Source organism: Cervus canadensis, chromosome 31, assembly GCF_019320065.1.
Source record: "Cervus canadensis isolate Bull #8, Minnesota chromosome 31, ASM1932006v1, whole genome shotgun sequence".
NCBI classification, from domain to species: Eukaryota; Metazoa; Chordata; class Mammalia; order Artiodactyla; family Cervidae; genus Cervus; species Cervus canadensis.
Window position 1 is genome coordinate 37,793,993 of NC_057416.1, and position 21,127 is coordinate 37,815,119.

Genomic DNA, 21,127 nt, shown 5'->3' on the forward strand with positions numbered 1-21,127 from the left:
GCATGTCAGGCTTCCCTGTCCTTCACTGTCTCCCGCACTTTGCTCAGACTCACGTCCATTGAGTCAGAGATGCCATCCAACCATCTCGTCCTCAGTCCCCTTCCTTCTCTTCTTGCCATCAATCTTTCCCCACATCAGGGTCTTTTCTAATGATTTGGCTCTTTGCATCAGGTAGCCAAAGTCCTATCTGATAGTTAAAACATCTGCGACATACCTAAGTTCTGGTGATTGATTTGTCTTTTCAGACTGTGTTTTCCCCTTGCCTTTTGGCATACCTTGTGAGATTCTGTTGAACACCAGCTGTGTTGCATAGCATAGTGAATACGTGAATAGGCTTTCGTGTGAGGATTTATGTTAATCTGTACAGGGAGTGGGCGGTGTTTGCAGGCTGTGGTTGCTGCGTTACTAGTGTTGAGGTCTGCTGTTGCTGTGGGCACTTCAGATTCTGTTGTCCTTTCTCTATGCACTGGGGCTTGCCTTGGAGCTGCTGCTCCAGGAGGGTCTCTTGCAGCTCTTCCAGCTGGAAACCACTGTTACAATTGGAGGCCTGCTAGCCTGGGTATAGGTTGTGGGAGACCCCATGTCTGATTAGTCTCAGGCTTTGGAATGCTTGGGGCCTGTGTCTCGGGGTTTGGCCTTCACAGGAGTGTCTACGCCTCCTCTTGAGGTGGAGCCGTTCCCTTTGTCCTCTGTTCTCTGGTTGCATCAGGTCACACCAGTGATCTCCTTTTGTGTCCTTCAGGTTCCCTACCCTGCAGAATAAGCCTTTTTAAGATGCGAATGGGATGGGCATAGGAGGGGTGGGACTGGGCGGAAGTACTTTATCCCAGCTCTGGTGATATTTCACCACTGCTTTCCAGCAGTGTCCTTCCCGCTGTGAAGTAAGCTGTTCTTTTTTTTTTGATGAGTGAAGTGTCTGGGTTGAATTCCTAGTGGCTGCCGTTCTCTACCTGGCCCCATGAGGGTCACTTTTCTAAATTCTTTCTGATCTACCCTGTGAGGAAACACCTGTGAAAGACTGGGAACCCCTCTGACCACAGCCTTCAGGTGCTTCTCACGCTCACTAGTCCACACTCGTCTGTGGAAAGAGGTTCATCAGAAGCTCTGGTTCCAGGTTCCCGTGGGTTTATGCCATACCAAGCAGCTTCTGCCCAGATAAGACAAAAATTTAGGTTCTGCTCTCCCTCCAAACACCAGCTCTCTTCAGATTTTGGATGCTCAGCTGTCCTGTGATCTCAGGTTTTTGAAGATGCATAGAAAATTTGTTGTTTAATCAGCTGTTTTCTTATAAAGGAGAAGAAAACGTCTTCTTTGAGCCTTCCCTTCTACATGTCTGAACTGGCTGGTGTTCACCTAGTTCAGCTGCCAGTGCAAGAGGAATTGTTCATTGTTTTTGTTTTCTAAATTTTAGGTAAACGGATTTCGCAGTTATGTAGATCTTTATGTGAAAGACAAATTGGATGAAACTGGAGTGGCCCTAAAAGTTATTCATGAACTTGCAAATGAAAGATGGGATGTTTGTCTCACATTGAGTGAAAAAGGATTCCAGCAAATCAGCTTTGTAAATAGCATTGCAACAACAAAAGTAAGTAAACTAATTCTTTGTTTCCAAATCAGTTGTTGAACAGTCTTCATTAAAAACAAGATAAAACAACAAAAAAATCCCTCCACCCTGCTTTTGAGAAATCAAAATTGACTTATGAAAATAAAAGTATATTTTCTATGAAATATCTGTCTTACTATTTATTTAAGCATCCATTGAAAAGTAAATTTACATGATTAGAGCTTATAGTTGAATACATTTGTATTTTACAGAATTTAGAATGATAACAAATTCCTTGTTCTGTGTTCTGAGTTTTGAGTGTAAAAGAACAAATAATAAGAAATGAGTCTGTTTTGGAATCACATCATGAAATGCCTTATCTCTTGTTCTAAGGAGTTTGAACCCTTTTTGTAGGCTTTTAAATTTCCAAATCAAATGAAATTCTTCTCATCTATAGGCATTTATCCATTGACCATAATGAAATATTGGGCAATATAAGTGTGTATTTTGGAATAAAGCCATGAGCTATCACTTTGTCACTCTTGTTCAAGTTTGAACTTATTTTTTATAATCTAGCATCACTTTTTCTAGTCAACAGAAATCCTGTTAGATTTGATTGCATTTTATTATGTGTAATAGAAACGTAGTATGCAGTGGTTTGTAGACATGTGAAGGTTTTACTTTTCCTCTTCTGGGGACTGATGGTAGGCAGTCTTAGTCTGGTTCTGTGACCTTACAGTGTCCACAGGGTCCTGTCCTCTTCCTGGCTTTCTTTTCTGCCTCTCTTAGCATGTGGCTTTCATTTTCATGCCTTTAATATGTCTGCTGCACCCTTCCAAGTCCTAAGGAGAGAATTAATTAAGTTGGACAAATTCGTATGTGAATTAAATCTCTCCGCTTTTTTCAGGAATGCAGTAGTTTTCCTGGAAACCCCATCCAGTAGACCTCTGCTAGCATCTCTGGCTAGAACTGGGTCAAGTGACTACCTGTAGCTGCAAGGGAGTCTAGATTGGTAATCTTTGTAACTGGACATGTTGCCAGTTAAAAACAGTTGGATTTGTCTATAATGTGAAAGGGAAGAATGGGTATTGAATAGACAACTGTTGATGGCTACCATGGTCCCTTAGTGGCAATCTTGTGAGTGTCATTGCTACCACCAGGCCAGTGTTCATTCTCACTTCCGTGTCTCTTTTTGATTGTTTTCACTTTGTGGGGAGTTTATATAGAGTTGCTAATTAGCTCTGTGGCCAAAAAGACTATGTTTTAAATCCGAACTCTTTCCTTCTGAGACTTACCATATTACCTCTGGTATATAGGGTGAGTAATATAGTCATACTAACTTTAAAAAGTTATGTTGAAGATTAAATGCTCATTCTAGAAAAATATGAATGTATGAATGTTACTGTTTTGCTGCCTTAATTATAGAAGATTTTGTATTCTGTCCCCCGCCCCCCCCCCTTTAGGGTGGACGGCATGTGGATTATGTAGTAGACCAAGTTGTTGGTAAACTGATTGAAGTAGTTAAGAAAAAGAACAAAGCTGGTGTGTCAGTGAAACCATTTCAAGTAAGTGATGTTTTATATATTCTGTTTAATTGTTAAGTAATATCGATTCTGATATTGACCTTTTTTTGGATGTTTTCAACAGGTAAAAAATCATATATGGGTTTTTATTAACTGCCTTATTGAAAATCCAACTTTTGATTCTCAAACTAAGGAAAACATGACTTTGCAGCCCAAAAGTTTTGGATCCAAATGCCAACTATCAGAAAAATTTTTTAAAGCAGTGAGTAAAATGTATATTACTTTTCAGTGTTTTTTGTTTAATTTAGAGTTAATTAAATAGTTTTTTTGATTTATTTATTCTAATTATTCTGATTAGTTTGTTATTTTAACTGCAGATACAGGCATATTTATACTAAAAACTAAAATGCTTGATTCTGAAAACTTCAAAGGTTAGATAGTGTTTCATAAAACAGTTGATTATTTTGCCAAGCTTTAAAGTAGGAAATCATGTAATTAATTATGTTTTAGTTTGCATTGGTCTTTATAAAGCCAGTTTTGCCTCTAAAAAATGTACAGGTCCTCACAGGACTCCTGTCTTCATCTTTTCCATTCCTTTCAAATTCATCTACTGATTTTGTAGATGTAACTTAAAAAAATTATGGTAACATATGCATAACATAAAATTTACCATATTCTACATACTTTTTTTTTTTTTTTCATTTTACTTAGCACATATTTATTTAGGCTGCCTTAACCTTTCTGAAACAAGATGAGACTATAAATAGTCTTAGATTTATAACTGAGCCTTGTGGCTGCTAATAATTTCTTATAGTCATTTTTGTGTAAGATTTGCCTCAGTTCTCCTGTTCACCAGTGCCACCAAACATATATTAAGTGCCTTTATGTTTGCTCTGGGAATGTAAAGATGAATAAATTACAGCCCCTCCTCTTTGGCAGTTTATAGTTTTTTGGAGGAATATTGTGTAATATTGCAATAGAGATAACATATTTGTCAAATTTTGGTATTGGAATTTCAAAGGTAGGGTCTCACAAACAAAAACAAAAGTTGATTTTTAGGTTTAGCTAAAGGCCTATAGAATAGTACTTTTGGGTCTGATCATAATGAATTCTGAATACCGATGACCCAATGCTAATCATTTCCCAAATTTCTGCCCTCTTAACAGTTGTTCTTTTTATAAAGTAATTTGATTTTAGTTTTTATACTTTTTCATTTTTGGCAAAGGAAGTTTAGATTTGATAACATAGTTCACTTCTTTTTATATTTGAAACATTCCAGAAAACTATTTCATACACCTAAAATCAAACTACCCACATAGATGAAAAATAAATAACTCAAACTTGGAGATGCTTTACTTTTTCGGGGGAGTGGCGTTTGACATCTTATCACCCGTTAACTCACTGCAGAATGACACATATGTATAATGTTAAAATCCTTACTACTAAGCTCTTTAAAAAATAAGGACTATTCATAAGTTCTTGAGTTTATCCTGATATTCCCTTCATGTTAATATTTTTTTGTCGTAGTGAATTCCAGATTCATGTTTTTGTGTTGAAGGATATCAGAAATGTCAGTGTCTATAATTTCCCAGGTAGTAAATTCATAGGTGGATCAGCCTTTACTGTGTTCATTGTAACAAAACTAACTTGTAACAAAAGCTGTGTACATTTCTTATGGAGTTTATTCTAATAAAATTTTTTTCATATGTAGTGAAGTTGCCTTTTTCTCATGTGTTAACATTTCAGTATAATCGGTCATGGTGAATAGTTGCCTGGATTAATTTACTGTAATTAGAATAATTTACCAGCATATATCATTATTATTATCATTTTGCCTTACAACTGCCCAGATTCCAAGTATTACATTAATTTTAGCTAAGTCTGTGAACTTCTTGCTTGCTTCTTTGATTTTTAGGCCTCTAACTGTGGCATTGTGGAAAGTATCCTGAACTGGGTGAAATTTAAGGCTCAGACACAGCTGAACAAGAAGTGTTCATCAGTAAAGTACAGTAAAATCAAAGGTATTCCCAAATTGGATGATGCTAATGATGCTGGTAAGATTCAGTTTTTGTTCGGTTTTTAGATTTTGATTTAAGTTTTTATTCAGGTATAGACTGTTTTAATTTTCCACATATATAGGATTTTATTTTCAGAGGATAAATTTCACTAAAATTGTCACATATCATACATGTTACAATTTTGGGGGGATAAAGCTTCAATAAAATATACCTCATTTTTACATTATACTGAGCATAAGATGACTCTTTACAGTGTTTTATTATCACTGTGATTGTTAATTTTTTGGTTTCATGTTTTCCATTGGTAAAACTGAGAAATTTGGAATATGTATCATTACTAATTTCTCTTAGGTGGCAAACATTCCCTGGAGTGCACACTGATCCTGACAGAAGGAGACTCTGCCAAGTCCCTGGCTGTGTCTGGGTTAGGTGTGATTGGGAGGGACAGATACGGGGTCTTTCCCCTCAGGGGAAAGATTCTTAACGTGCGGGAAGCTTCTCACAAACAGGTGTGTATCTACATATGTACCCACATGTGTGTATGACAATTTATTACTTTAACTAAAATTGTTGCCTTTTTGTGTGTCAATTCTGACTCCTCTTTTGTATATTTTGACACTTTAAAATACTTCCAATTCTTTTCATTTTTGCACAGATCATGGAAAATGCAGAAATAAACAATATTATCAAAATAGTTGGTCTACAGTATAAGAAAAGTTATGATGATGCAGAATCTCTGAAAACTTTACGCTACGGAAAGATTATGATTATGACTGATCAGGTTGGTTAAAAGTTGCCACATACTAAAACATCTCTTTTTCAGAATGTCCTTTGGATATTTATTTCATGGGATTTGTTCCAACATAGTAAATTGAAAATGATTATACTTCACAGGGGAAAAATATTGTTAATGGCAAGGTTTGTATGAAGTACATTTTACATTATCTAATTTATGGTAGCCACCTTTTTGGTTAGTTATTTTAAAATGTTTTTAAATTCAGTAAATATGGAAAGAGTAGAACACACTGTAGTATTATGTTAAAGCTTGCCTGTAAACAGGAAGGAAATGGTGAAATTTGTAAGCAAGAAAGGTTAATCAATAGGAAAATGGCTAATATTTGTTTATGATAGCATGATTTGGGATGCACAAAAAACTAGGAGGATTTGAATAGTAAAATGGCAGTACTTAGGCAAGAACTAGAAAACTGAAGAGTTTCGTATGCTACCCTGGTGGCTCAGATGGTAAAGAATCCTCAGGTGGGAGACCTGAGTTCGATCCCTGGGTTGGGAAGATCCCCTGGGAGAGGGCATGGCAACCCACTCCAGTATTCTTGCCTGGAGAATACCCATGGGCAGAGGAGCCTGGTGGGCTACAGTTCATGGGGTTGCAAAGAGTTGGACATGACCGAGTGACTAAGCATACACATAAAATTGAAGAGTTTCATATGCATCCAACTGCTTGTGTCTCAAGTACTCTAACTGAAAGCATTTGTAGGAAAATCTGCAACTGAGAAGCTGCTGTGTAGTTTTAAGCAGAAATGTATCAGTTTTTATGTTAAGAGAAGACTTGTGAATACTTGTATTCCATAGGTTTCTCCTTTCAGTGAAGTGGCATTGTAACTGTGTTCCTTGTATTTCTGTCTTCTCGTGAAATCTGGGAAAACTATAAAAAAGATAATGGTAGTATGTTTTATAGTGACAGAAAGATTCAGTCTATCACATAGCTATATTCTTTGTTTGAATTTTAAGAAAGAAATTCTTTAATCATCCCAAGAATAATCTCTTCTGTTTTGTACAGTGCAGTTCTAAAATTTGAGTGGAATTTTGCCTCATTGCTGCATTCATATATTTAAATTTTTGATTATGTAAGTAATTATATTTCATAAAATTATCATGACATTCTTTACTGATACTTATTTAGGATCAAGATGGTTCTCACATAAAAGGCCTGCTTATTAATTTCATCCATCACAATTGGCCATCACTTTTGAAGCATGGTTTTCTTGAAGAGTTCATTACCCCTATTGTAAAGGTACTATTTACATTAATGTACTTTTATACTATGGTCTTAAGTAGTAGCAGAAAAACTAATTTTTTTTATTATTCATTTAAGGCTAGCAAAAATAAGCAGGAACTTTCCTTCTACAGTATTCCTGAATTTGATGAGTGGAAAAAACATATAGAAAACCAGAAAGCCTGGAAAATAAAATACTACAAAGGTCTGTATTCTAAAACATTAAAATTTTGTGAACTTAACTATTGACATAAATTTCCTGTTAAGAGAGCATTATAAAATATTTTGAAAGTTTATCTCTTTTAGCTTTCAAAAACAACTATTGCTGATTTTTAAAGGGTTATTATGGAAAACTTATGTAAGTAGAGAGAATAGTTTAATGGGCTTCCCATGTACTTAAGTGTCATCATTTCATGGACAATCTTGTTTCATCTGAACTCTTCTCATTGCCACCCCATTAGTTTGAAATATTAGGTTGGTGCAAAAGTAATTGCAGTTTTCCTTTGTTGAACTTTGTCATTTGATATTGGAATACGTTCTTAAATGTGGTTATATTATACATCATTTTACTGTGCATTTCTTGCTATATGTTCTTTTTGTTAATGACTTATTGCTTGTTATTTATTATACATTTATTTTGGACTGTGGAAATGATGTTAGACAAAAAGCAAATTTGAGCAGTTTTGTTATTCAGGTTCAAATGGGTTGTAAAGCAGTGGTGACAACTTGTAACATCAACAACACATTTGGCCCAGGAACTACTAACAAACATACAGTGCAGTTGTGGTTCAAGAAGTTGTGCAAAGGAGACAAGAGCCTTGACGATGAGGAGTGCAGTGGCCAGCCATTGGAAGGTGACAGTGACCAACTGAGAGCCATCTCGGAAGCTGATTTTCTTACAGCTACACAAGAAGTTGCTGAAGAACTCAACGTTGACCATTCTATGGTCATTTGGCATTAGAAGCAAATTGGAAAGGTGAACAAAGCTCGATAAGTATGTGCCTCATGAGCTGAACAAAAATTTTAAATATCATCATTTTGAAGTCTTCTCTTGTGCTATGCAATAAGAACTAACCATTTCTTGATTGGGTTGTGATGTGTGATGAAAAGTGGATTTTATATGACAACCAGCGATGATCTGCTCAGTGGTTGGTCTAAGAAGAGGGTTCAAAGCACTTCCCAAAGCCAGACCTGCACCAACAAAAACATGGTCACTGTTTGGTGGTCTGCTGCCCATCTCATTCATTACAGCTTTCTGAATCCTGAAGAAACCATTACATCTGAGAAGTATGCTCAGCGGATTGATAAGATGCATCAAAAACTGCAGTGCCAGCAGTATTGGTCAACAGAATGGGCCCAGTTCTCCACGACAGTGCCCAACCATTGTCACGGAACCAGCGCTTCAAAAGTTGAACAAATTGGGCTATGAAGTTTAACCTCACCCACCATATTCGCCTGACTTCTCACCAATTAACTACCACTTCTTCAAGCATCTCGACAACTTTTTGCAGGGAAACTGCTTCCACAAGTAGGAGGCAGAAAATGCTTCCTAAGAGCTTGTTGATTCCTGAAGCACCAATTTTACGCTACAAGAATAAATAAGCATTTCTTGTTGGCAAAACTGTGTTGACTGTCCTGGTTCCTATTTTGATTAATAAAGATGTGTTTGAGCCTAATTATAATGATTTAAAATTCTTGGTCTAAAACCTCAGTTACTTTTGTACCCACCTAATAACTTCCAGGCATTAATAATATAGTTAATTTCTATAATACTTTAGTATGTATTTCTAAAAGAATTTTTTGTTGCCCATCATACCATTATCATACCTTTCTTTAATAACCTTAAATGTTCAATCTGTTAAAATTCTCCTGACTATATTAAAAATGTTCATTTATATATATATACTTTTGAATCAGGATCCAAACAGAGCCCACACATTGCATTTGGTTGATAGGTCTATTAAATCTTATTATATTGTTTTTCTGTTTTCCATGTAATTTATTTGTTTAAAATGTTGGATAGTTTGACCTGTTTCATTTCCCACATTCTGGATTTTGTTAATCATTTCTACAGCTCTTTTTTTTTTTTTTTTTTTTTGGAGAGAACATTTAATGTCTATTCTAAGTAATTTTCACTATATGCAGTATGGTATTATTAACTACAGGCATTATGCTGTAATTAGATTCCCCAGAATTTATTCATTTCGTAACTGAAAGTTTGTACTTTTGACTGACATCTCTCAATTTCCCTCTCCCCTCAGCCCCTGGTAACCACTATTCTACTCTGTGTTACTATGAGTTTTACTTTTTGTTTTTTTAGATTCCACATATAAGTGAGATCATATAGTATTTGTCTTTTTCTTTCTGTATGGCTTATTTTTACTTTCGTTTTAAAACTTATGCAGGGTTGGGTACCAGTACAGCTAAGGAAGCCAAGGAATATTTTGCTGATATGGAAAGGCACCGTATCCTATTTAGATATGCTGGTCCTGAAGATGATGCTGCCATTACCTTGGTAACAAAGTTAATTAAGAAATCTCTCTAGACTGGGGGTTGGGAATGAGTTGAGAGAGAGTAGCATTGACGCTGGAGAAGGCACTGGCACCCACTCCAGTCCTCTCGCCTGGAGAATCCCAGGGCCGGGGGAGCCTGGTGGGCTGCAGACCATGGGGTAGCTAAGAGTCGGACACGACTGAGCGACTTCACTTTCACGCATTGGAGAAGGAAATGGCAACCCATTCCAGTATTCTTGCCTGGAGAATCCCAGGGATGGGGGATCCTGGTGGGCTGCCCTCTACGGGGTTGCACAGAATCGGACACGACTGTGGCGGCTTAGCAGCAGCAGCGTTGACATACATATACTACCACGTGTCAGCGAGCTCGCTGCTGTAGGGCACGGGAAGCCCAGTTCCTGCTCTGTGACGCCCTCGAGGGGTGGGAGCGGGGAAGGGAGGGAGGCTCCAGAGGGAGGGCGTATTGTATACTTATGGCTGATTCATGTTGTTGTACAGCAGAAGCAATTAAACTCCAATTAAAAATTAAAAAAGAAATCTCTCCCAATATCATTTTCCTCTGTCTGCCATCCTTCCCTTCCCTGTCTTGGTTTGCTGGGGTATGTCTCTCTTTAATTCGAAGCCCAACCTAGTTAATCTTTGTGTCATTCCCCATCACCTCAGATTATGCTCTGCTTTCATAGTTCTTTAATTCAGAGACTTCTATTCAAATGCATTTTTGATAAAAGAGTATTGGAAAAGACTTTATAATTTCCCAGAAATTAATAGTTATTTGCTTTTATAAATTTTAATTCTAGAGTGAAATTAATTTCTTTTTAATGTGTGAAATTATCTGGAATTTTTCAGGCATTCAGTAAGAAGAAGATCGATGACAGAAAAGAATGGTTAACGAACTTTATGGAAGATCGGAGACAGCGTAGGTTACATGGCTTACCAGAGGTTAGTCATAAAGAGCTGTGATCTGGGGGAAGAAAGAGAAAGGCTAAAAATCCATGTAGTAATAATGACGTAATTGCTATGTGACTTTTCCCTTAGCAATTCTTATATGGTACAGCAACCAAGCATTTGACCTATAATGATTTTATCAACAAAGAATTGATTCTCTTCTCAAACTCAGACAATGAAAGATCTATACCATCTCTTGTTGATGGTAAGTAGTGTTTGTTTAAGAAGCTTTTTTGTTTTTGAATGTTATTGAGTGTATTTTAATTTCATGTATTTTAACCCATCCTTATAATAATTTTAAAAAAAATTCTAAAGTTGCTTTTGAGATGTTTTAGAAGTTTTGAAATATTTTGTATTCTTTAAATCTTAAGCCCTTTTTGAGTTTCTAAAGAAAATTATTAATAGCTTGCAAATTTTTAAAGTTTTAGCTCCAAATTATTGGAGACTTTTTTGATAAGTTCTAGAGTATTTATCAGACCAAATTTTAAAAGCACCTTTACCTCCTCAGTACCCAGAGCCTCCCATCCAAGTACTAGCCAGGCCCAACCCTACTTAGTTTTCAAGATCAGACAAGATAAATCTCATTCAGGGTGGTATGGCTGTAGACCTCAGTACCCAAAATCTAATGCTTTAACTTACTTAATGTGACAAAAAAATTAAACTGCTACCCAGTAGTTGGAACAGATTTTAATCCTTTATCTAGAGCTTTTTGATTTTATAACTTTTAAAAAGTTGGTTCATCTTTATGTCCCTTGGTTTTTCAACTAAAACAGATGGTTTTATAATCTATCTAGTTTTAGCTTTAAGTTATACCCAGTCTCCAAAGTCTTCGCTAGAAATTGCAGTCTAAATTGGTCTCTGGTGCTGTAAACTTCTATGCCAGTAGTTGTGTGCCTCTTATTTTACTTATGTTAATTTTGCCTCCTCAATTAGGTTATAAAATTCTCAAGAAAAGTGGCCATATTTTGTTATCCTTTTGCTTCTTCTATGCTCTGGGCCCATGGTGATGATGATAGCTAGTATATACTGAAAAGTTTATTACTGGGCTCCTTGGTCTAGAGCAGGAAAAATGATCAGGAAGTAGAGTGCTTTGCTTACATTATCTCATGTAATCGTTATGGTCACCTTATTAAGAAGGTAATTATGTTACACTGAGACTTAATGGTTTAGTAAGTTGTAGAAAGTCATGGCCAAGTCGAGAAGAGTATCCAGGTTAGTGAGATTCTAAAGCCTGCATTCTTAATTACCAGAACATATCTCTTCTTTATAAGAGCATTCCAGATTTAGGGTATTCTAATAATAGTTTTTAGGCTATTTGATGACTCTCTGATACTTTCATCACAACTGGCATTTTGGGAATATGAGTGTTTGGAAGCTCCTGTGAAAGGAATTTGGTGCCACTCAGCAGTTCTTTAAGACTAGAAGGGGTCTTTCAATTGGTTCTTCACTTTTAGAATAGCTTAAGATGGTATAAAATATGTTAGTAGGTACTCATTTTGTTACAGAGTCTCAGCAATTTTAGTGATTTTTAGTAAGCAGACTATATCTTTGCTTTTTTCTCTTGAATATATAGAACATTGTTGTCACATTGTTGTCACATATAAAGAAACATTGCAACTCAATCTTGAGTAATATTTTTTTTTATTGAGTAATATTTTTTTTTGAGTGATATTTTTAAAAGAGGGTTTTTCTTTTTAAAACCAGGTTTTAAACCAGGTCAGCGAAAAGTTTTATTTACTTGTTTCAAGAGGAATGATAAACGTGAAGTGAAAGTTGCACAGTTGGCTGGGTCTGTGGCCGAGATGTCTGCTTATCATCACGGAGAAGTAAGCCAGCATGGAGACTGGAATTAATTGGGAGCTACACTTACTGGCATGAAGAATGATAGTAGGATAATTCAGCATAATCAAGTGGTTTTTCTTTTATGAGGTCTTTGGAAATGTTAAAGAATTGAGGATTTGTGTTTTAATAAAAATGAGATTCATGGAGGAACTTTGTGAATGTATTCTGTGTCTGTTCTGCAGCAAGCATTGATGATGACTATTGTGAACTTGGCTCAGAACTTTGTGGGGAGCAACAACATCAACTTGCTTCAGCCTATTGGTCAGTTTGGAACTCGGCTTCATGGGGGCAAAGATGCTGCAAGCCCTCGTTATATTTTCACAATGTTGAGGTAATGATTTGCAGATATAATGGCATAAATACTATTTGAAGGTTATTGGAACTAACAAAATGTGTAATAGAAGTGTAACTATGGAGAAAGAGCCATGTTTCCTGGTGGCTCAGACGGTAAAAGTGTCTGCCTACAATGTGGGAGACCTGGGTTCAATCCCTGGGTTGGGAAGATCCCCCCCTGGAGAAGGAAATGGCAACCCACTCCAGTATTCTTGCCTGGAAAATCCCATGGGTGGATGGAGGAGCCTGGTAGGCTACAGTCTATGGGGTCGCAAAGAGTCGGACACGACTGAGCATCTTAACTAACTTAACTATGGAGAGAGAAGCTTGAGTGTTATGTTCAGGGTGAGTGTTCCAAAGTATTTGATCACATACAGAATGAAATATGTTGATCTTGGTTTTTATGAATTATTGGTGAAGCCAGTCCTAATGAATGTAAGGATTTTTCTGATCTAACAATTTAGGCTGAAAGTGGGTTTTGTGGTTTAGTCAGAATAAGAGGAAATCCTTACCAGGTTATATAGCAATATGAAGAATTTAGGCAGGTTAGTCAGTAAGTAATATAAGTAAAACAGGGCCATTTTATTCTGGCTTTGTGCCTGAGAGAAATACATTTGGTAATAAGGTCAAGTAAATTTTATTGTCAAGTTTAAGCACTTGTGCTGAAAAATTGATGCTTTTGAACTGTGGTGTTGGAGAAGACTCTTGAGAGTCCCTTTGACTGTAAGGAGATCCAGCCAGTCCATCCTAAAGGAAATCAGTCCTGGGTGTTCATTGGAAGGACTGGTGTTGAAGCTGAAACTCCAATACTTTGGCCACCTCATGCGAAGAGTTGACTCATTGTAAAAGACTCGGATGCTGGGAGGGATTGGGGGCAGGAGGAGGAGGGGACGACAGAGGATGAGATGGCTGGATGGCATCACTGACTCGATGGACATGAGTTTGAGTAAACTCTGGGAGTTGGTGATGGACAGGGAGGCCTGGCGTGCTGCGATTCATGGGGTCGCAAAGAGTCGGACACGACTGAGCAACTGAACTGAACCAAAATTTTTAAATGCATTCTCTTAAAAGATTTCTGACATGTCAAGTAATTTACATATAAAGTTTTTTTTTTTCTCAAACCGTGACATTGATGCATGTTTCTCTTTTTCCTTTTATTAGCACTTTAGCAAGACTGCTTTTTCCTGCTGTGGATGACAACTTGCTTAAATTCCTTTATGATGATAATCAGCGTGTGGAGCCTGAGTGGTATATCCCCATAATCCCCATGGTTTTAATAAACGGTGCTGAAGGCATTGGCACAGGGTGGGCTTGTAAGCTGCCCAACTACGATGCCAGAGAGATCGTGAACAATGTCAGGCGCATGCTCGATGGCCTGGATCCTCATCCCATGGTAATGGTGTAGAATTTACTGCTTATATTGTTTTTTTTTTTTGTATTTAACGAATGATATTGTGTGAACTATGAAGTCATTAATTTTAGAAAAGTAATGGAACCATTTTCATTTAGAACATATTTTAGACAGTAAGGACCTTGTTAGTGTATAACTTGATATGTGCTTATAGTAAAAGATAAAAGTTTGCAAAAAGCCTGCAGATAAGGCTTATGGGGAGAAACTGTTTATTAAAATTTTAATGTAAAAGTATTTCAGGCTTTTTTCAAACTTTCAAATGTCTAAATTATGTAAAGAATAAGGCTTCTATGATAAAGTTATATGCAACTTTTTATTGTTCTTCAACAACTAAGTCATGTTAGAGAGTCATGAGGATACTTAAAAACACACTGCAGGTATTTTAATATGTCTCCATATTTACTTTTCCCCTTTCCTTACATCATTCATTGTGTTCAGCTCTTCCCCAACTCCCTCCAAGAAAAACCTCTCTACATGGTTTACCCTTTTTCTACATGGTTTAAAATCGTCTAGATTCATAAGCAAAGAGGAAAACATACTCCATGTATATAGAAACTTAATATTTTTATGTATTTCACTCCAAGTTTTATTTCATTTTTGTATTTAAAAAAATTAGATTGAATGTGATTTAAAATCTGTTTTTCCCCTAAATACTTTAAAGTACTTTACAATATTTCTAACAGAAGTATCAAATTACTTATAATGATTATAGCATTTTATTTGAATTATTTCAGATACATTGAGTATTAAGTTAATATGTTTCTTACATATACATATGTGTGTGTGTATGTATATATACACATATATATAATCTTCTATATATGATACTGTGCCAAGTGGTGAGATAAAATATTATGATCCCTGTCTTCAAAACGTTAATCTTTTGTCAAGGCAAGACATCCGGGCATGTGGTTTACGGTGACAGAAGATAGTGATAGTTGTTCAGTGTGCGAAAAGAAATGTCCTGTACTACGTACCTAGCTGCTTAGTGATAATAACAAATAGGGGTTAGAGAAGCGGGGGGTGGCTTGTTGTTTGGCTGTGATTCATATAGTTATATAGGGTGTGAGGGCATGCTGGGTAGAGGAAAGTGAGAATATTTAAAATATTTGAGACGTATAAGTAGTGATCTGGAAGGCGGATCATTGGCTCTGGACTGCAGAGCTAACAACATCTGAGGAATCTGAATTTAGAGAATTTTTAATGTACGGGAGAAGGAAGGATTTAGGTAATAGGCTGGGGAGAAAAAAAAGGTAATATACTTTGAAGACTATGAAAGATGACACTAAGGTTTCAGGGCTGGGGAATGTTGGTCCTCTGAGAACAGACACTGTGACCTCAAGCCTGAGTGGTTGTGTGAAGAGGGCCTGCTGTGGATGAGAGGAGTTTGGGTTCAGTCGCGTGGACCTGAGCTGGCAAGAGAGCCCGACTGGGGGCGTTCAGAGGTGGCGCTGGCACTCAGTGAGGAGTTGGGCCCGTAAGGGACTTTTATTTTTCTCTTCAGCTTCCAAACTACAAAAACTTTAAAGGAACTATCCAAGAACTTGGTCAAAACCAGTATGCAGTCAGTGGTGAAATATTTGTGGTGGACAGAAACACGGTGGAGATTACCGAGCTCCCCGTCAGAACTTGGACACAGGTTGGTACAAGATGCAAGCTGCCTGTGAAGAGGGTGATTGCGTTAGACAGTGTGTTCTGGTTTGAATGGGATTCCATCTCTGTTTGCCCTGAGTCTGTAGAGTGTTTAAACATTCCTGCATGCATTTTTTGACACATTCATTTGAATATTCAAATTGTAATTAAAATGTTTTTTAACTTATCTAAATGTAGAATGAGTTAAGCTAACTTTTAAAAAGACTTATCTTTTTTAGTAGATACTCTACTACATACTCTACTTGAGTAGAGTATGAAGTGAGGAAGGAATAGTGTTTGGAACCCTTGCAAGTGTGGTCAGTAAATTGACGTCAGTCAGTACAGGTGTCGAGTCGTCAGTTCTAGTTGATGCCATCCTGTTTGTACTCTCAGCCTCTTTTCACCCTTTGAGCAGATCAGAGCCGTGCCCTTGTCATCTTCTTTCTCCATTAAGATCCCCACATGTTGTTGACTGCAGTGGCTGGGCCGGAGACGGTGGAGCTGGAGGTTTCCCCTTTTTTCTGACTGGAATTGAGAATTTTTAAAAGAGTGCGTGACTTATAGTTTAAGAACATGAATGTGTGTCATGAAAGAATTACTTATTTATAAATCTTTTGTAGGTATACAAAGAACAGGTTTTAGAACCTATGCTAAATGGAACAGATAAAACACCAGCATTAATTTCTGATTATAAAGAATATCATACTGATACAACTGTGAAATTTGTGGTGAAAATGACTGAAGAGAAGCTAGCACAAGCAGAAGCTGCTGGATTGCACAAAGTTTTTAAACTTCAAACTACTCTTACTTGTAATTCCATGGTACGTGAACTATATTTACTATGAATTTAACCTTTTATTTTGTAAGTGGGATTTTTGCATCTGGCTTCATGACACAAGTGAGTGTAATACGTCTGAATGCTTCTCCTCTTGTATGTTTGCTAAGGAATCTAGAGGTACTTTCCTTTTTCTCTACTATTATCCTCTCCTCCCCAAGCTCTGCATTTTGCATCTGGTCTTGAATACACAGGGTACACATACTTTCACACACACTGACTTGAAGTTCTGGTAGTGATTATTGCAGGATTTCTGTGTGCCTTATGTCTGTCTCTATTAGCATTTTAATTGTGAAGTACTCATCTTCTTGTTGGAGAAGGAAATGGCAACCCACTCCAGTATCTTTTCCTGGAAAATGTCATGGACAGAAGAGCCTGGTGGGCTGCAGTCCATGGGGTCACAAAGAGTTGGGCACGACTGGGCGACTAACACATCTTCTTGTAACTATAATCTGCTTTATTAAGCTTATAAATAATTGAGGAGGAAAATAAAAGTGAGTATGTATGATTATTCTCGTTCCATTCCAAATTAGCTTTTAGACTTAAAAAAGAAAAAAAAAAATCCAGCAATATCACAATGACTGAGAAAAAGTGCCATGATTGATAGAAAAAGGATAAAAAGGATAGAGAAGTAAGATCTCTCCCTAAATTGAAGTTTGAGTGAATTTTGCTGCTGCTGCTAAGTCGCTTCAGTTGTGTCCGACTCTGTGCGACCCCATAGACGCAGCCCACCAGGCTCCCCAGTCCCTGGGATTCTCCAGGCAAGAACATTGGAGGTGGTTGCCATTTCCTTCTCCAATGCATGAAAGTGAAAGTGAAGTTGCTCAGTCATGTCCGACTCAGCGACCCCATGGACTGCAGCCTACCAGGCTCCTCCGTCCATGGGATTTTCCAGGCAAGAGTACTGGAGTGGGGTGCCATTGCCTTCTCCATTGAGTGAATTATAGCACATTTCAAAAAATCAAAAGAGAGGCAAATGCACATCCACTGAATATATGGGAAAGAGAGAACTTTAAACTTAACATTTAAAATTGAAAAACATTTTAAATTTAAAAACTTACAGATAGAATGGGTTTCTTTTTAGTTTGAAAAAAAATATTAGGTGGTTTTATAGCCATAGTTGATACAGTTTTAAATAAGAACCTTATTTTAAAGTCCTATCTTAAAAATTTATTCCAACTTAACATATTTTCATTGTTTTGAGAATTGAATTTTATCCATTTCTCAAAGTTACCAAAGGAATATTCACAGAAATGTGTAATTTTGGTTCTGGCTTTTAGGAGTGGTGTGTATTCATGTAAGTGTATTATGGTTATTTTAAATACTGTAAGACATAATACAAGCTAAAAATACCAACACAGATTTATACAATCTTTGAAAATTTTGTGTTTTGCATAGGTACTCTTTGATCATATGGGATGTCTGAAGAAGTATGAAACTGTGCAAGATATTTTGAAAGAATTCTTTGATTTACGATTAAGCTATTATGGTTTACGAAAGGAGTGGCTTGTAGGAATGTTGGGAGCAGAGTCTACTAAGCTTAATAATCAAGCCCGCTTCATTTTAGAGAAGATACAAGGGAAAATCACTATAGGTAAGATGCAACCTTTAAAAATTTGAAGATTAGTTAAAATGGAAAAAAAAAACTTTATTAATAGAAGACATTTTTTATCAGTAGAATATAAACAAATACAAATTGAATCTCTTTTCTTGATCCTAACTTTATTTTTCCCTCACATAGAGAATAGGTCAAAGAAAGATTTGATTCAAATGTTAGTCCAGAGAGGTTATGAATCTGACCCAGTGAAAGCCTGGAAAGAAGCACAAGAAAAGGTAATCATTTGCAGAATGAGACATTCAGAGAAGCTTTTAAAAGCAACTTCCAAAGCGAACCAAAAACCCAACCCCTGAATTTTGAATTTAGTACTGCTAACGGTGCTGAGTGGTGTGTTTGGAGACGAAGTCCTCTGTTTATCCACGAAACGGATGTGGTACAGGGTTTGCAGTGCACACCCGCCCCAAAGCACATGGCCAGCATGGCTCTGCCTGGGCTGGACTGTGCCTCCGGGTCTGAGGAGTAGCTCAGTCTCCTCGGCCTTCTTTGTGAGCTGCTGTTAAAGGATGGTGGTGGTGGTGGTATGTGGTGCGGGTCGTTCTGGGAACTGCTCTGGTCATGCGTAAATGATTTCCCCCGGGCAGTCTGCAGTCATAGTCTGGAGTCACCACTCCCTTGATCTGGTTTTGCTGCACTCTGGGGATATGAGAGATGGAATGGTCAATACTTACCAGTATTTATTGAGCCCCATGTGTATGCTGTGACCTTGGCTTAGATCTTTAGCTGGAGATTTAAACCCTGGGACTTCAGATTAAAAGTCTGATGTTTTGTTAATTGTCCATTTTAGATCATAGAGTACTAATACTAATTCAGTGAATGGAATATTGAAACTTTGAGAGTTCTCTCAAAAATTAGCTTCTTGCTGCTGTGGATAATTTAAAGAGGTCATACCACATTGTGACTGAGAACACAAATGTACAAAAAAGAAGAAATTTGGAAATGATTAGTTTTCAGATACTTAATTGAATATTATATACATATATAATACTGATAATGTTTGCATTTTCAAAAATAGTTATGATTATGTGATATAACTTGCACTGAAACATTAAACTTCCCAGCATCTGAGTTCTCAACCATAATGTTTTTCATATATTTCAAACTACATAGAAATACTGCTTTCACTTACATGAAAGTTTTTTCAATTTTGAACTGTCATTAGAATGACATATATTAGAATAAAACTAAAATGAATTATACATCAAATTACATATTGAGATAATAGGTTTATTCATTGAGGGAAGTGGGTAGGACAAAGTGGGAGAGTATTCAAAATTAAGATGCTTTAAGCACTTGCTTTCCTTTCAGCGTGTTTTACTGCATTCTTAAACCCCAAGTTATGGTTTATACACTGCTTGCCCTTCTGTATCACTGTTGGTTTAAATTATATCTTAAAAATTTTTGCTAGTAAGGTAATGAATTTTATGTTTAGTTTTTAAAAATAAAAGGGTTTTGGGTTTGAGAATGCCTTTCTGGTGAAAATAGACCTCATGGGTAAAAGCACATGTTTGGTTTCAATACTTTCATTGTTACCCTCAAAAATCTTCCAGCATCTTGACCATGTGTTGTTCACTTTGGGGGTTTCAGAAACAGAAGGAGCTGCTCTTACAAGAGTGTCCTGTTATGTAGAGTTGGAGGAGAGAGAATTATAAAGTAGATAATTAGAAGATCAAAAGCATGGTAGAATTGTCACTGGAACTTGAAAAGCGGTGTTTTTTTTTCCCCCTGAAAGTATCCTTAGTCATCTTCATGTTAACAGCGATAGATACACACATTTATGGAGCACTCATTAACAATACTTGGTGTGTCATTAAAGCCTAGAGCAAACAGACTTCTGAAATGTGGGTCTAAATAGGATTTTATGACACCTGACACCCTCATAGTATTTTTTTTTTCTTTTCTTTTTTTTTTCCTAATAGTATTTTAATGGTAGTGTAAGAAATTCCATAGCAGCACACTATTTCATGAAGAAATTTTAAAAGCTGTAGACTGTATTAATTTGTCATCAATTATCTAGGTACTTATAATCTATCAACTGAACAACAGCATTCCTTACTTGGATAATGTTACTTAACTGAGTTTATACTTTTAATGTAATGAAGCATCTTTCTTGTAATTTTTATTTTTATCTCTTCTAAAATAAACTTAATTTGTATATATACATTATTTTACTGAAAATTTAAAATTGTAAAACTTTAAAAACTGTAAGGCTTTTTTTCTTTTTTTTGATTACTGGAAGTGGACTTTTTGTTTTATGGAGTATCATGGCTAACTCAGTCATTTTTAATGATCTGAGTGCCTTTAACAATTGAGATTCAAATTTATTTTAACAGCTGTTGTTATTTAAAAAATTTTAAAGATGATGTCACTTATAATAAATTCATTTGATTTTGAAATTTAGTATTAGTGTAAGAAGATTGTTTTAATTGTAACTATTTCTGTGAAAAAAAGACCTTATGAATACAATTTTTGAATAACCCTTAGAATTTTTACTCTAACCTACCAGCTCTTCAACTCTTAAGTGAATTTTTCTTAGTCCTTACTTGAGTGTTCTTGCTTGAGAAAATTTTTATTAAGAATTCACCCTTAGTGACTGACTATCTTAGCATATTTATTATTACTGTAAAACATATTTATTTTAGGTTTCAATTGTTCATTCATTCTCCAATGCAAAGATCTGACAAAATGCATGATAGAATATTACTTCTGCTCTGTTACATTTAAGATGTGGTGTCTTCTCAAGCAGTTAATTTTTCACCAGATTCCTGAATAGAGGCTGAATATACTATTCCTTTTGATGACATTATTTTGCATTTTTAGAAAATTTAAACTTTTTATAGGAAATATATTTGCATAGATAATCTTGTAGATAATCTAAAATAAACCCACCACCCTGAAGATGT

The 21,127-nt window shown here is 36.2% G+C and overlaps 1 protein-coding gene across 3 annotated transcripts in view; it reads left to right on the top strand.

Moving 5' to 3' along the window:
• Positions 1–21,127, top strand: part of TOP2B (DNA topoisomerase II beta) — a 61,188-nt gene that overhangs the window by 24,461 nt on the left and 15,600 nt on the right. For all 3 annotated transcript variants that reach the window (XM_043454579.1, XM_043454577.1, XM_043454578.1), the window contains exons 8-25: positions 1,412–1,585; positions 3,007–3,108; positions 3,191–3,328; positions 4,982–5,120; positions 5,436–5,593; positions 5,740–5,865; positions 7,006–7,116; positions 7,198–7,303; positions 9,504–9,613; positions 10,458–10,550; positions 10,647–10,761; positions 12,261–12,382; positions 12,581–12,729; positions 13,893–14,124; positions 15,647–15,781; positions 16,395–16,595; positions 18,008–18,203; positions 18,351–18,442. In XM_043454579.1, the coding sequence (XP_043310514.1) occupies positions 1,412–1,585; positions 3,007–3,108; positions 3,191–3,328; positions 4,982–5,120; positions 5,436–5,593; positions 5,740–5,865; positions 7,006–7,116; positions 7,198–7,303; positions 9,504–9,613; positions 10,458–10,550; positions 10,647–10,761; positions 12,261–12,382; positions 12,581–12,729; positions 13,893–14,124; positions 15,647–15,781; positions 16,395–16,595; positions 18,008–18,203; positions 18,351–18,442 (2,499 nt within the window). The remainder of the gene's footprint in view (positions 1–1,411; positions 1,586–3,006; positions 3,109–3,190; positions 3,329–4,981; positions 5,121–5,435; positions 5,594–5,739; positions 5,866–7,005; positions 7,117–7,197; positions 7,304–9,503; positions 9,614–10,457; positions 10,551–10,646; positions 10,762–12,260; positions 12,383–12,580; positions 12,730–13,892; positions 14,125–15,646; positions 15,782–16,394; positions 16,596–18,007; positions 18,204–18,350; positions 18,443–21,127) is intronic.